This window comes from Rhinopithecus roxellana, chromosome 12 (assembly GCF_007565055.1).
Source record: "Rhinopithecus roxellana isolate Shanxi Qingling chromosome 12, ASM756505v1, whole genome shotgun sequence".
Lineage (NCBI taxonomy): Eukaryota > Metazoa > Chordata > Mammalia > Primates > Cercopithecidae > Rhinopithecus > Rhinopithecus roxellana.
This window is the reverse complement of record NC_044560.1, coordinates 50368017-50380650: the sequence shown is the minus strand read 5'-3', so window position 1 is coordinate 50380650 and position 12634 is coordinate 50368017. Positions and strand designations below refer to the sequence as shown.

The 12634-nt window shown below is 34.1% G+C and overlaps 1 protein-coding gene across 3 annotated transcripts in view; it reads right to left on the bottom strand.

Moving 5' to 3' along the window:
* Nucleotides 1–12634, bottom strand: part of OMA1 (OMA1 zinc metallopeptidase) — a 68586-nt gene that overhangs the window by 43580 nt on the left and 12372 nt on the right. For all 3 annotated transcript variants that reach the window (XM_010365739.2, XM_010365737.2, XM_030913313.1), the window contains exons 4-7: nt 11171–11344; nt 10966–11073; nt 7631–7759; nt 4597–4671 (exon numbers count right to left, since the gene is read on the bottom strand). In XM_010365739.2, coding sequence (XP_010364041.2) covers nt 4597–4671; nt 7631–7759; nt 10966–11073; nt 11171–11344 — 486 coding nt within the window. The remainder of the gene's footprint in view (nt 1–4596; nt 4672–7630; nt 7760–10965; nt 11074–11170; nt 11345–12634) is intronic.

The following is a 12634-nucleotide window of genomic DNA, read 5'->3' as shown; positions in this document are numbered from 1 at the left end:
ATACATACTTAATTTTTTAAAATCTTAGGATATTAGAAATGGAAGAGAAATTCTTTCATTTGATAAAAAGCTTACTACAAATATCATAATGGTGAAATACTGAATGCTTTCTTGCCCCCAAGATCAGGAAGATACAAAGTTGCCCATCACCAACTTTGTACTAAAGTTTCTGGCTATTGCAATAAAGCAAAAATTTAAAAGTACATTTGACCCTTGAACACCACGGAGGTTAAGGGCACTGACCCCTCTGTGCAGTCAAATATCCACATATAACATTTGACTCCCCCAAAACCTAACTACTAATAGCCTACTGTTGACCTTGCCAGTAACACAGTAAATTAACATGTTTTGTATGTTGTATGTATTATACACTGTATTCTTAGAATAAAGTAAGCTAGAGAAAGGAAAATGTTATTAAGAAAACCATAAGGAAGAGAAAATATATTTACTATTAATTAAGTGGAAGTGGATCATCATAAATGTCTCCATCCTTGTCGTCACACTGAGTAGACTGAGAAGAGGAGAGTTAGTCTTGCAGTTCCAGGGGTGGCAGCGGCAGAACAGGAGACAGGAGAGGCAGGCACAATCAGTGTAACTTAATGTAAATACTTTGTAATTTCTGTCATAAAATAAGTCAAAAGTAGTCTTGAATAATCAGAATCCTCCTGCTAGATTGTCTAATGTCAATTTGTGTTCTGGCACTACTATGTCTTTTCTACCTGGCACCATTTTGGAAGCACTCATTTCCATCAAGTCATCCTCTGTTAATTCCTCTGATAAGGTGTTTCTTTTAGCTCTTGGAATTTCTCTAAGATCCGTATCTTGAAACCCTTCACTCCCCACCTTTTTTGCCATATCCACCAATCTTTTCATCATTTCCTTGACTGACTCTGTGTGGTCACCCACAACATCTGGACAGTCTGCTTCATCAACAACTTACTATTTCAGGCTTGATGGCTTTTTCTATAACAATGATGGAATCTTCAGTGATGTAATCCTTACAGACTTTCATGATGTTCTATGGGGGTTCTCTTCCATAGCAGCAACAACCTTTCCCTAAAGTACCCTGCTGTAATGAGGCTTAAAGGTCCTTATGGCCCTCTGATCTGAGACTCAACTAGAAATGCTGTGTCTGGGGGCAAGTAGACCACCTGGATGCCTTCAGTGTCGAACTCATGGGGTTCTAGGTGGCCAGAGGAATTGAGAATGCAAAAAGAACTGGCAGTCCTTACTGGCAAGATACTTCTTAACTTTAGGAACAAAACATGGATGGAACCAATCCAGAAAAAGCATTCTCATTGTGTAGCAGGTCTTTTTGCTATACGACCAAAAGAGTGGCAGTTGGTATTATCTTTTTCCTTAGAGGCTCAGGGGTTACCAGCTTTATAGATAAGGAAAGTACTCAGAAATCCAACTCCATTTCCACAAAATAGTAGAGTTAGCATATCCCTTCTGCCTTAAATCTTGATGTTCACTTCTCTTCCTTACTAATAAATGTCCTTTACGGCATTATCTTTTTTCCAGAATAGCATAGTTTCACCTGCATTAAAAACCTGTCCCAACAGTTGTTCTTTCTCCTCAATGATTTTCTTAAGCATCTGGGAATGCATCTGCTGCCTCTTGGTCAGCAGAAGCTGCTTCTCCTGTTATCTTGACATTTTTAAGCCAAATCTCTAAAACTATCAAACCGTCCTTTGCTGGCATTAAATTCTCCAGCTTTAGATCTTTCATCTTCCTTTTAAGTTGTAATATAATGACTTTGTGCTTTTTCTTGAATCATATTAGAGTCTATAAATATGCCTTTCTTATGGCAATCCTGTACCCACATAAAGGGTGCATCTTCTATACAAGATAAAAGTCTTTTGCAAAAAGTGCAAGGTTTTCATGCTTGCTGGTATAGTTGCAGCTATGGCTTCACAAACTTTCTTTTCCTTTTTTCAATGGTCCTTATTCTGGATTCATTTATTTTGAAATGGCAGGCAACCACAGCTACAGACCTCAATCTGCAGTATTTATCAAGCAACTCAACTTTTTCTTGTAATATCATGAGTTTACTTCTTGGGAACATTTCCAGTATCACCAGCAGCAACTCATATGGGTTTCATGGTATTATTCAAGGTGTTTATAGTATTGTACGAAACACAATGAAAAATATGCAAGAACTGCAAGAGACCATTTATTAAGATACTCAATTTACTGGAGAGAAAGCTGCTCACATGGAGATGATTAGTGTCTAATGGTGTTTTAAACAGATATTCACAACATTTGAGATCACTGCAATAGCAACAGGAAGTGAATACAAACTATAAGAGTAGTATAATAGGTATCACAGTTAATTCTATGCAGTTATGATTTAATGCTGCATTTTTACATTTGTTTACATTTCTCTCAACTGCAAATGGCACCATGTATGGTCTGTGTAGGCACACGTTTTGATAAATTTTCATAAACAATTTGTATTTTATGGTAGCAAATTATAACACAGACTAATATCTACATGTATTTTATGCATTCATGACATATCTTTTTCTTAATTTTCTTCAGTATTTCTAGGCTACGTGGTTCATTGGAGTTTTTTCAAATTGCTGCACATTTCCAAAAAATTTTCCAATATATCTATCGAAAAAAATCCTGTGTATAAGTGGATCTACACAGTTCAAAAACATGCTGTTCAAGAGTCAACTGTATACAGATTGGAAGGGAAGAAATAAAGGTTCTTGGGTACAAGGCCAATTATAAAAATCAATTGTATTTTTATATACAAGCTATTTACTTTAACAATGACACTATTTATCATGACATCAAACACTTAGCAATAAATCTAACAAAAGATGTGTAATTCCTACATTAAAAAAACTTCAAAGCATCAAGAAAAATTAAACATCAAAACAAATGGGAAAATATATCATATTCATAGATGTGAAGAATCAATACTATAGACACTAGTCAAGTGTCCCCAAATTAAGTAGAAATGCAATGTAATTCCAGTCAAAACCCCATGTGTTTTTCTATGTATGTATAGTTTAATAAGCTTTTTCTAAAATGTATATAGAAATGCAAAGGTCCAAGGATAGTCAAATCAATTCTGCAGAAAAACAGTGGAGGACAGAAGCTTCAGGTATCAACACTTACTACAAAGTAATAGTGATAACATGGTATTGGCTGAAACATAAACAGGCCAATGGAACAGAATAGTGTGTCTAGAAAGAGACCTCATATATACACCCACCTTTATGACAAAGAGACACAGAAGTCTGGTGAAAAAAAGATGACTTTTTTCAATAAACAGTGCTGAGTCTATTAGTTATCCATATGGGAAAAAGAAAAGATGTTGCCCTCCTCCGCATAATATATATTTAAAAAATAGTAAAGTTCCTTAGAAATAAAGCAGGAATAACTTACTGAGATAAACAAAGATTTCCTAACCAGAACACAGAACACACTTAACATACAGGGAAAATTTGACAGACTGTAGTACATTAAAATTAGGAAATTCTTGATACAGCCAATCTGTAGCCCCCTTTTTTGGGAACTTATTAGTGTATGCAGTCTGATAATTCACTTAACCATATTTATTTAACATTCAAAGAACTGATTTTGCTTTTGTGAAGGAGTAATACTTTGATTTACAAAATTAAATCCATAAAACTTATGAGGTTCAAATAAAATGATTAATAGTTTTAATAACTACCAGAAACATAACAAAGGATCAAATACAATTTGAATTTAATATGTGAAGTGGCATTGTTTTCACTCATTTTTTAAAATGCAGTTTTACTTCTAATCTTAAATGCTACTAATAACACTCAGTTATCACAAGTGATTGAAAATAGTTGCCAGGTGCCCTGTTAAGTAGACAGAAACAAAGTCAACTTAAATAAAAGTAAAGGCCCAGAGCTGCTCTCTATGGCTAGCAAAAAAAAAAAAAAAAAAAAAAAAAAAAAAAAAAAAAAAAAGCCATCTGCTGCAACAAAAATAACCTAAATGTCTGTTCGTCTACTGTTTATTTAAATGGTGGAAAATCAGTTTGCTTAGCCAAGAGCATAGCTACAACAGGATTAACCTGTCTTCAAGTGGAGGAAACAACTACCTATCATCCTGTTTACTCAAAAAGCCTCCTTAGATCAGAGAAGCAAGGGGTAAAATATTGAAGTACTGGAGTAAAATAAAGATAGCATTAGCTTTCCAGAGGTGACAAATGTTAAAAGGCCAGAGGGGATGACACATTACATACCCAAATGTTTTAAAATTTCAATTTATATGTTTCATGTCTATAATAAAAAAATTTACACATGCAAAAAATTATTTCTAATCAAGAACTGACTTTCTTTTAATAGAACCTGATAATTACTATAATCTTATGGATTCTGTCTAAGGCAAAATACAGCTTTAAATATAGAAGGGAATTGAGTATCTTCAGTTATACATTCTTTCAAGGTCCATAATCTTCAAATTTCTAGATTAACAGAAATTGCGTAAAGGGCTAATACAGTCCAACTCTCATTCTCTGCTTATGCCAAGCCTCATTAAAATAACACACATTCATCTTTCAGTCTGGGAAGGGCATTACGTATTCTCAACTACTAAACGCTTTACCTTTGCAGCAAGCAGTAGTCCAATTTTGTCAGCTTCAGCCTCCAATTTTCTGCTGTATGGTCTATGAAACATATACTAAGAAGAAACAGGACACAAAAACTCCATTAAGACAATTTATTTCATGACAAAAGGAGTAACAAAGAGAGGTTTTTTTTAAAGTTTCATGGAGTATCTAGGATAAAATTCCTATACTGCCTACTAACATTAAAATAATTCCATGATATAAAATATAAACACAGCCTTTATTTCCCTGATTAGAAATTAATACTTTAAAAACATGGTAAAAATAGAAGTCATGCCTATAAATTTCTTGACACTCTGTAGTATGAGGAATTTAATTCTATTTTTCCAATTATAGTCTCCACCTACTGAGTACAGGATTCACTAAGAAAGCTTATTGATGAAGGCTTTTAATATGGCCAAGGAACATTATGACCTTGAGTTTTAAAAGAAAATCAAGAAAACGTAGGTATATAATATCCAATGACACTACCAGACAATTTATTTCAGTAAGAAAATTAACCATATAGCAGAATGTTCTTTCTTTGATAAATTATCTTAATTTCCTTTTTCTTTTCTAAGTATTGATTAGTTGGGAAAATGAAATTTTCTTCTGACTTCAATAAAAACACACATAGATATAGTAACTTTAATTTTCCTAATTACTTGTATTTATGTGAATGCTTTCCAGTTAAATTCTAATTTTCAGTAAGTACTAAAACTTTGTAGGAGATCAATCAATAGGCAGGACTTTAGAGAAAAGAGCTATTAATTGGGGAAGCAATCTTTCAAAGGTAGCCACATGTCTGTGATGGCCTGAAATAATACAATAAATCTGATATACAGTATGTGACCATTAGAAATGACTTCCTTCCTTTTCAATCAGTCAGTTTTAGGTCGAGATGTATATCATGTAGTGCCTTCACTCTCCATGAGCAGGCTGCATGTGCCTCCATCAAGTCTACTTGATAGCATAGGGATTTAAAATGTTGGCTTTAAAAAGACAGAAACTTAAGTCCAAGTCCAAATACTATTAACTTATTGTTAACCCTGAGCTAATTGTTTAACCCCACTAAACCCAGGAGTATCATATGTAAAACGAAATGAGTAACAGTGCCAAGCTCACAGAGCTGCAGAGGGGATTAAATGAACAAAAATAATAGCTCATATTTATTGAGTCCTTATTTGTGCCAGGTATTGTGCTAGGTGTTTTAAATTAATGATTCTAAACCTAGTGTGATTTTGTCCTCCAGGGACATTTACAAATGTTTGGAAATATTTATGACTGTCATAACTGAGAGAAGGAAGAGCTACTGACATCTAGGGGATGGGGGTGAGAAATGTTACTAAACATCCTACAGTGCCCAGGACAACTCCCCCACAACAAAGAATTATCCAGTCCAAAGCATCAGTAGTGCTGTGATTGAGAAATCCTGCTTTAAATGTTATCATTCCGTCCTCACAACAAATGAACGTCAGCAATTCCCACACCCTTATGACTTCACTATCAACATTCCTCTCTGTTCTCCAATCACAGTGAGCAACTTTCTAGAGAAAAACATCTTGTCACCAGAATTATTGAGGGGCCTTGATTTAGGGAAAAAGAATTCAAATAGAATCGTTCCTACTTTATTTTCATTGAAGAATTACAGTGAAGTGAAAGAATTTATCAAATATTTAAAGAAAGAAAGAGCTACATGTTATCTTTCTTATGACCAACCCTGCTGATTCCATTACAAAAAAAGCAATCTACAGATAGATAGAGAAAATAACTAAATTAATTCTTTTAATTTCCTGGCAGGTCAGTGACAGAAACAAAATTCAAAATATGAGATCCTATAACCTAAGGAATAACCATTCTTTTGTTCTCTCTTTAAGAACCTTTACTTCAATATAAACGAAGCCAAATGATATGGTAATACTGAATAACAGACTTAGTTATCCAATCTCAAAAACAATTTGTCTCATAGAATTTTGCACATTAGATTTAAACAGCACCCAGATGGCACTCTGATGGGTATTCCACAAATCATTAAATAAACAAATAACAGATTGTTCCTAAATAACCAAACCTCCCGGGACAAGAGGAAATATTCAAAGAAAGATGTCAAATAAAATAATCATGGTTAACAAAGTAGTTATAAAGATTGCAAGACCTACTTTCAGTAGTACAGTATTTTGAACAAAACGAGGCACTCAATACATTTTTGAGATTATTATACGTAAGCACTAAAATAAAAAGTTAACAAAGACCTAGTAAGACTTTCCTTTCAATAATTTCAAAGCAATGATAGTTTTAACAGAGAGAGAAGGAAGGAAGGGCAGTAAAGCAGCTTTAGCCAATTCTGTGCCCATTAAAGTTCACAGGTTTTAATACCGCCCCATTAAAATGCAAATACAGTTGGCTCTCTGTATCTGTGGATTATGCATCTGGTGGATTCAACCAATTTGGACAGAAAATATTTATGAAAAACAATTTAAAAAAAAACTACAACAAAATTAAAAATATATAGTAAAATAACAATTTACATAGCATTTACATTGAATTACACATAATCTAGAGATGATTTAAAGTATATGAGATGATGTGCATAGTGACATGCAAATACCATGCCATTTTTTATCAAGGATTGGAGCATACTCAGATTTTGGTATCCATGAGAAGTCCTGTATACCAAGGGACGGCTGAAACTGGGGAATGGGGGAGTCATTTAGTTACTATGAAAAGAAGGGTCAGTGGCTGGGTTTTCTCTCTGTAAAACCAATAAATATATTTTTAAAAATCATATTAGCCAAAAGTTGCCAAGCCCTTCTAACCTATCCATACCCATCATTTGAGAGATGTAGTATTCCTTAACTTAAATATTCATATATAAGAATATCCCCTAAAAATGAGAAAACATAAGACGCTAAAAATTTGTACCCATATTTCATAGTAAAATGTAAAAACATCTCTGGATTTGCTGCTTTACAGTAGTATTAAAATATCCTCACCACAGGCTATGATCAATTCAAGTTATTGTCTCAGACTTACCTCCTGTAATTTAGACTGTATCCACTGGCCCAAAAGTGCCAAACTATCTCGAGGACAAATGGCCCAAATCATTGTGAGGAAAATCATACCTAGGAAATCCAAAAAATGAACCATGCCAGCCTTTTCTGCCTGTAATAATAAAAATTACATTTCATACATCGAGACAGTATATGCTTACATTTTCTAGTTCATCAGGTGTTACAATTACCCGACCTTCTCCACCTAAGACTGAGAGTTCTCTTTTTCTTCTTTTGCTTTTTCTTTCCTGGTCTGCTTTTCCCTTCCTTTGTTTATCTACTTATATACCTATTCATTCGTTTAACTAGTATCTATTGAGTCACTTATTATTACAGGGTATTAATCTACAGTTTCTTGCATTAACAAGCATAATAATCTTGTGAAATAGGTACAATTAGCCCTACATTTATAGATAATGAAACTGAGATAGAGGTTAAAACAGTTGCCCAAATTTGCACAGCTATTACTAAAAGGACCAGAAATCAAACCTGGTCAGTTTTCGTTTTTAATACAGTTGCATCATTTTTAAAAATCAAATAAATGTTTCATTTTACTAATATTTTTGGATGAGGACTAAACACTAACATATGAAGCACTTAAAACAAGAAAAAACTCAGAAAAAGACTGGAAGTTTATTTTAAATAAATGTATTCTGGTCTTCAAGACCTAATATATGAAACATTATTCCTTTATACAAGTTTGTAAATTTGTAAGTCTAGTATTTATCATGAGAGAATCGGGTTCTATGAATTTTTGTATTTACTTATATCAGTTACCAAAAAAGATTTTTCATAAAATAGTTGTTTTCAGTAGTATTATCTAAATATAAGTTTAATGAACTAGATTGTTCATGATTTGCCAGTAAAATTGATTAGTAAATGTCAATGTCATAATGCTGAAACTGAAAAAATAGCAGTCATTACTTGAATGTATGAAAAATGACTGAAAACTAAAAACAATGACTTAGAATACTATCCCTTAACAAATATTGTACCCTCATAACACATACTTTACCTCCTTATATTTGCCTCATTACTTTGCCTCAAAACAACTGTGTATTTTGAAAAACAATTACGGATTTTTTTTTTTTTTTTTGAGACAGAGTCTTGTCCTGTCGCCCAAGCTGGAGTGCAGTGGCGAGGTCTCGGCTCATTGCAACCTTCCGCCTCTGGGTTCAAATGATTCTCCTGCCTCAGTCTCCCGAGTAGCTGGGATTACAGGGGCCCACCACCATGCTCAGCTATTTTTTTGTATTTTTAGTAGAGACGGAGTTTCACCATGTTGACCAGGCTGGTCTTGAACTCCTGACCCCGTGATCAGCCCACCTCGGCCTCCCAAAGTGCTGGGATTACAGGCATGAGCCACCACATCCAGCCCAGTTATGGAATTATTTTAACATGAAAATGTGAAACTCAAAATAAGGAAGTCGTTCTAGAAGAGAAAGCCCTTGTTATTAAAGAATATAATTGCTATTATACAGTCTTAGAAAACTGGAAATACACACACAAACGCCTGTATTTGTAAAATAAAGAAAACATAAAAACCTAGATAAAATCAAAATTGAGACTCCCCAAAAAGAAAATATTGTGCTGACAATATTTAAGATATCTGCAAAAACATACTAATAACTATGCTCTATTTTTAAGGCTGCTGTTTGCTTTTTACATCTCACCTACTACTGTTCTTGCACTGATAGAGATGACAATACACTGAATATGAGGCACTGAACTAGATGCCTGAAAAACAAATGTACTGAATAGTAACATCTTTCAAATGCTAAAATGGCCAAAACTGATTTTATGATTTTATGATTTCAAGTTATGAAGTCATTACTTGAAAGATATTAGAGTGCATATAGTAACACTGCTTAGATGTACTCTTGTGTATATTTAAGAAAAAAAGATTTTTTCTTTGAGACAGTGTCTCACTCTGCCACCCATGCTGGAGTGCAGTGGTGCGATCATGACTCACTGTAGCCTTGATCTCCCAGGCTCAAGCAATCCTCCTGCCTCAGGCTCCAGAGCAGCTGGAACTACAAGTGTGAACCACCATGCTCAGCTAATTTTTTAAATTTTTCTGTACAAACAGAGTCTATGTTGCCCAGGCCAGTCTCAAACTCCTGGGCTCAAGCAATCCTCCTGCCTCAGCCTCCCAAAGTGCTGGGATTACAGGTGTAAGCCACTGCACCCATCAAGAAAAGTGTTTTTAAAATCTTCCTGTAACTCAGAAGAAATCAAGGAGATAATTACTTTTGCTGCTTCAGAAAAACACTTTGGCCCATCTTATTTTATTAATACTCTAAGGAATAGGTAGAATTTGAGATGACTCTTACAAGGATTAGAATCATTATCATTTCCATTTGAAGTTAATGTAACTTGTATTTCTGATTTAGCATTTCAGTCACTTCACTATGTACCTTTGTGTTTACAATTAAAAAAATACTTATCTCTAATGTACACAAAACAGCCATTCATATTTTTAAATGAATAACAATTTTAAAAAATCTGTGAAACAGATGTGTTATTTTCCTGGACTCATATCAAGATGAACAGACAGGTATTTACAGGAGCATACATCAACTTTAATTCTATGACCTATAAGAAAAGTGCTGCTAAAAACCAGGTAACTATGGTGAAAGGAAGAAACACTGGACTAACATACAGAAGACCCAGGTTAAAGTCCCAATTCGGTTACTTTGTCAGGTTAGTCATGTTACTGTTTTTCTAAACATTAGTTTTCTCTTATATAAAATAATAATAATAAATACATACCTCATTAGGTATTAAAATTATGAATGAGAAGCTACATATACTAAAAAGCTCAGTAAACTGTAAAATGGCAAGGTATCATTATTTCTCTGCATTAATTATACATGACACATCATTCTAGAAATTTTCAAAGATGCTCCAAGCTATCTTCTGAGAATGAATAAAAAAGAAAGATGATTTACCCACTTAAATAGTAATATTACTTTCCTACAATTACTTTTCTGACTAGATTACAAGTATATTAATAATTAAAGTTTAAAATTTAATTTGAAATAATTAGGGGTTAAGAATAATTACTTTTTAGCAAAAGAGACAGGTGATAAAAATAGTATTTAAGCAAAATCTTATTCAGTATCAAATACTAAAGACCATTAAAAATTCTCAAAATTAGCCAATCACATTTTTTCAGGTAGCAGATTAAGGCAATTACTCAAAACTAAAAGTCCATCATTTTAAAAAAAAGCTGAAGAAAATCAGTTCTTTAAAAGATTTAACTTGTTAACTTCAAAGCAGTTTTTCCAAACCTGAACATTCATTTTAGGTACTTACAGCATGTCCAAGTACGGCATGTGCTATTTCATGGCCCAGAAGGAAAGAAAGTTGATCAATATCGGTTACACTATTTAACAATCCACTGAAAACAAACATTTGTCCATTCTGCACCACAAAGAAAGTAATATAAGCAATTAGAACATCATAAAAAACAAGAACAATAAATTTAACAACTATAATGCATTTGAGAACATTTACTTACTGGAAGCACAAAGGCATTAATAATTGGGGAATCAACCACATGAATAATCCAATTGATCTGAGAAATCCCTGGAACATCTTTATTGCATTCAATTAGACGACAAAGCACTTCTTTAACAGCCAGGTATCGGGCATCTTTCTCAGTTAGCATATCATTTTTAAATTCTTCCATGTACTGAAAGATTAAAAATTACTTCTTATTTTAAAAAAGCACTACGAAATGCTTACTCTGCTTCATGGAAAGTTATATGGCTATTTATTGCTAAACATTTTAAGTTTTAATTATATAAAAATCTGCATATATTAAGCACTCAAATTTCTCAAATCTGAATTATTCATGCAAAGACAATGTGGTTTCTCGCAAAGGAATAAATTCTAATACTAAGATTTTTTATGGATTGAATAGATTGACATCAAAATTTCACTCTTTTTGATTAAACTACAAACGAATACTTAAGTATTATTTCTACTTTCCTAAGCATTTTAGAAAACACTGCCTAGGACAGGCAAGATGGCTCACACCTGTAACCCCAGAACTAGGGGAGGCCAAGGCAGGAGGATCACCTGAGCTCAGAAGTTCAAGACCAGCCTGGGCAACATGGTGAAGCCCCATCTCTACCAAAAACACAAAAAATTAGCCAGGGGTGGTGGCATGCACCTGTGTTCCCAGCTACATGGGAGGCTGAAATGGGAGGATCGCTTGAGCCTGGGAGGCGGTGAGCAGTGAGCTGAGATCTCACCACTACACTCCAACTCCAACCTGGGTAAAAGAATGAGACTCCATCTCAAAAAGAAAAGAAAGGAAAAGAAGGAAAGAAAGCCTAGAGAACTTAAGATTTCATCTAAGTAAAATACAAAAGAAAATTACATTCACAAAGCATTGAACAGAAAAACACCCTATACTTAATAAGAAAGTTAAACTACCAAAATAGATATTTCATTAATTTTAAGGTGTTTTATTTATAAATTGAAAGGAAATTACTGAAATCTCAGAACTAATGAGCATATCACTGTCTCTACATGATGCTGATTAAGACTAGCCATCATAGACGATACTTTTTCTGAAGTTATATTCATGAGAGCTCTTTCAAGTGTACTGAGAAAATTAAAAATGTTCTGAAATATTACTTTAACTTCATAAAGTAGCTGGGCGTGGTGGCTCATGCCTGTAATCCCAGCACTTTGGGAGGCCGAGGTGGGCAGATCACAAGGTCAGGATATTGAGACTATCCTGGCCAACATGGTGAAACTCTATCTCTACTAAAAATACAAAAATTAGCCGGGCGTGGTGGCAGGCCCTGTAGTCCCAGCTATTCAGGAGGCTGAGGCAGGAGAATCACTGGAACCCGTGAGGTGGAGGCTGTAGTGAGCCGAGATAGCCCCACCGTACTCCATGCACTCCAGCCTGGGTGACAGAGGTGAGACTCTCAAAACAACAACAACAACAAAAAGAATCAACAAGTTA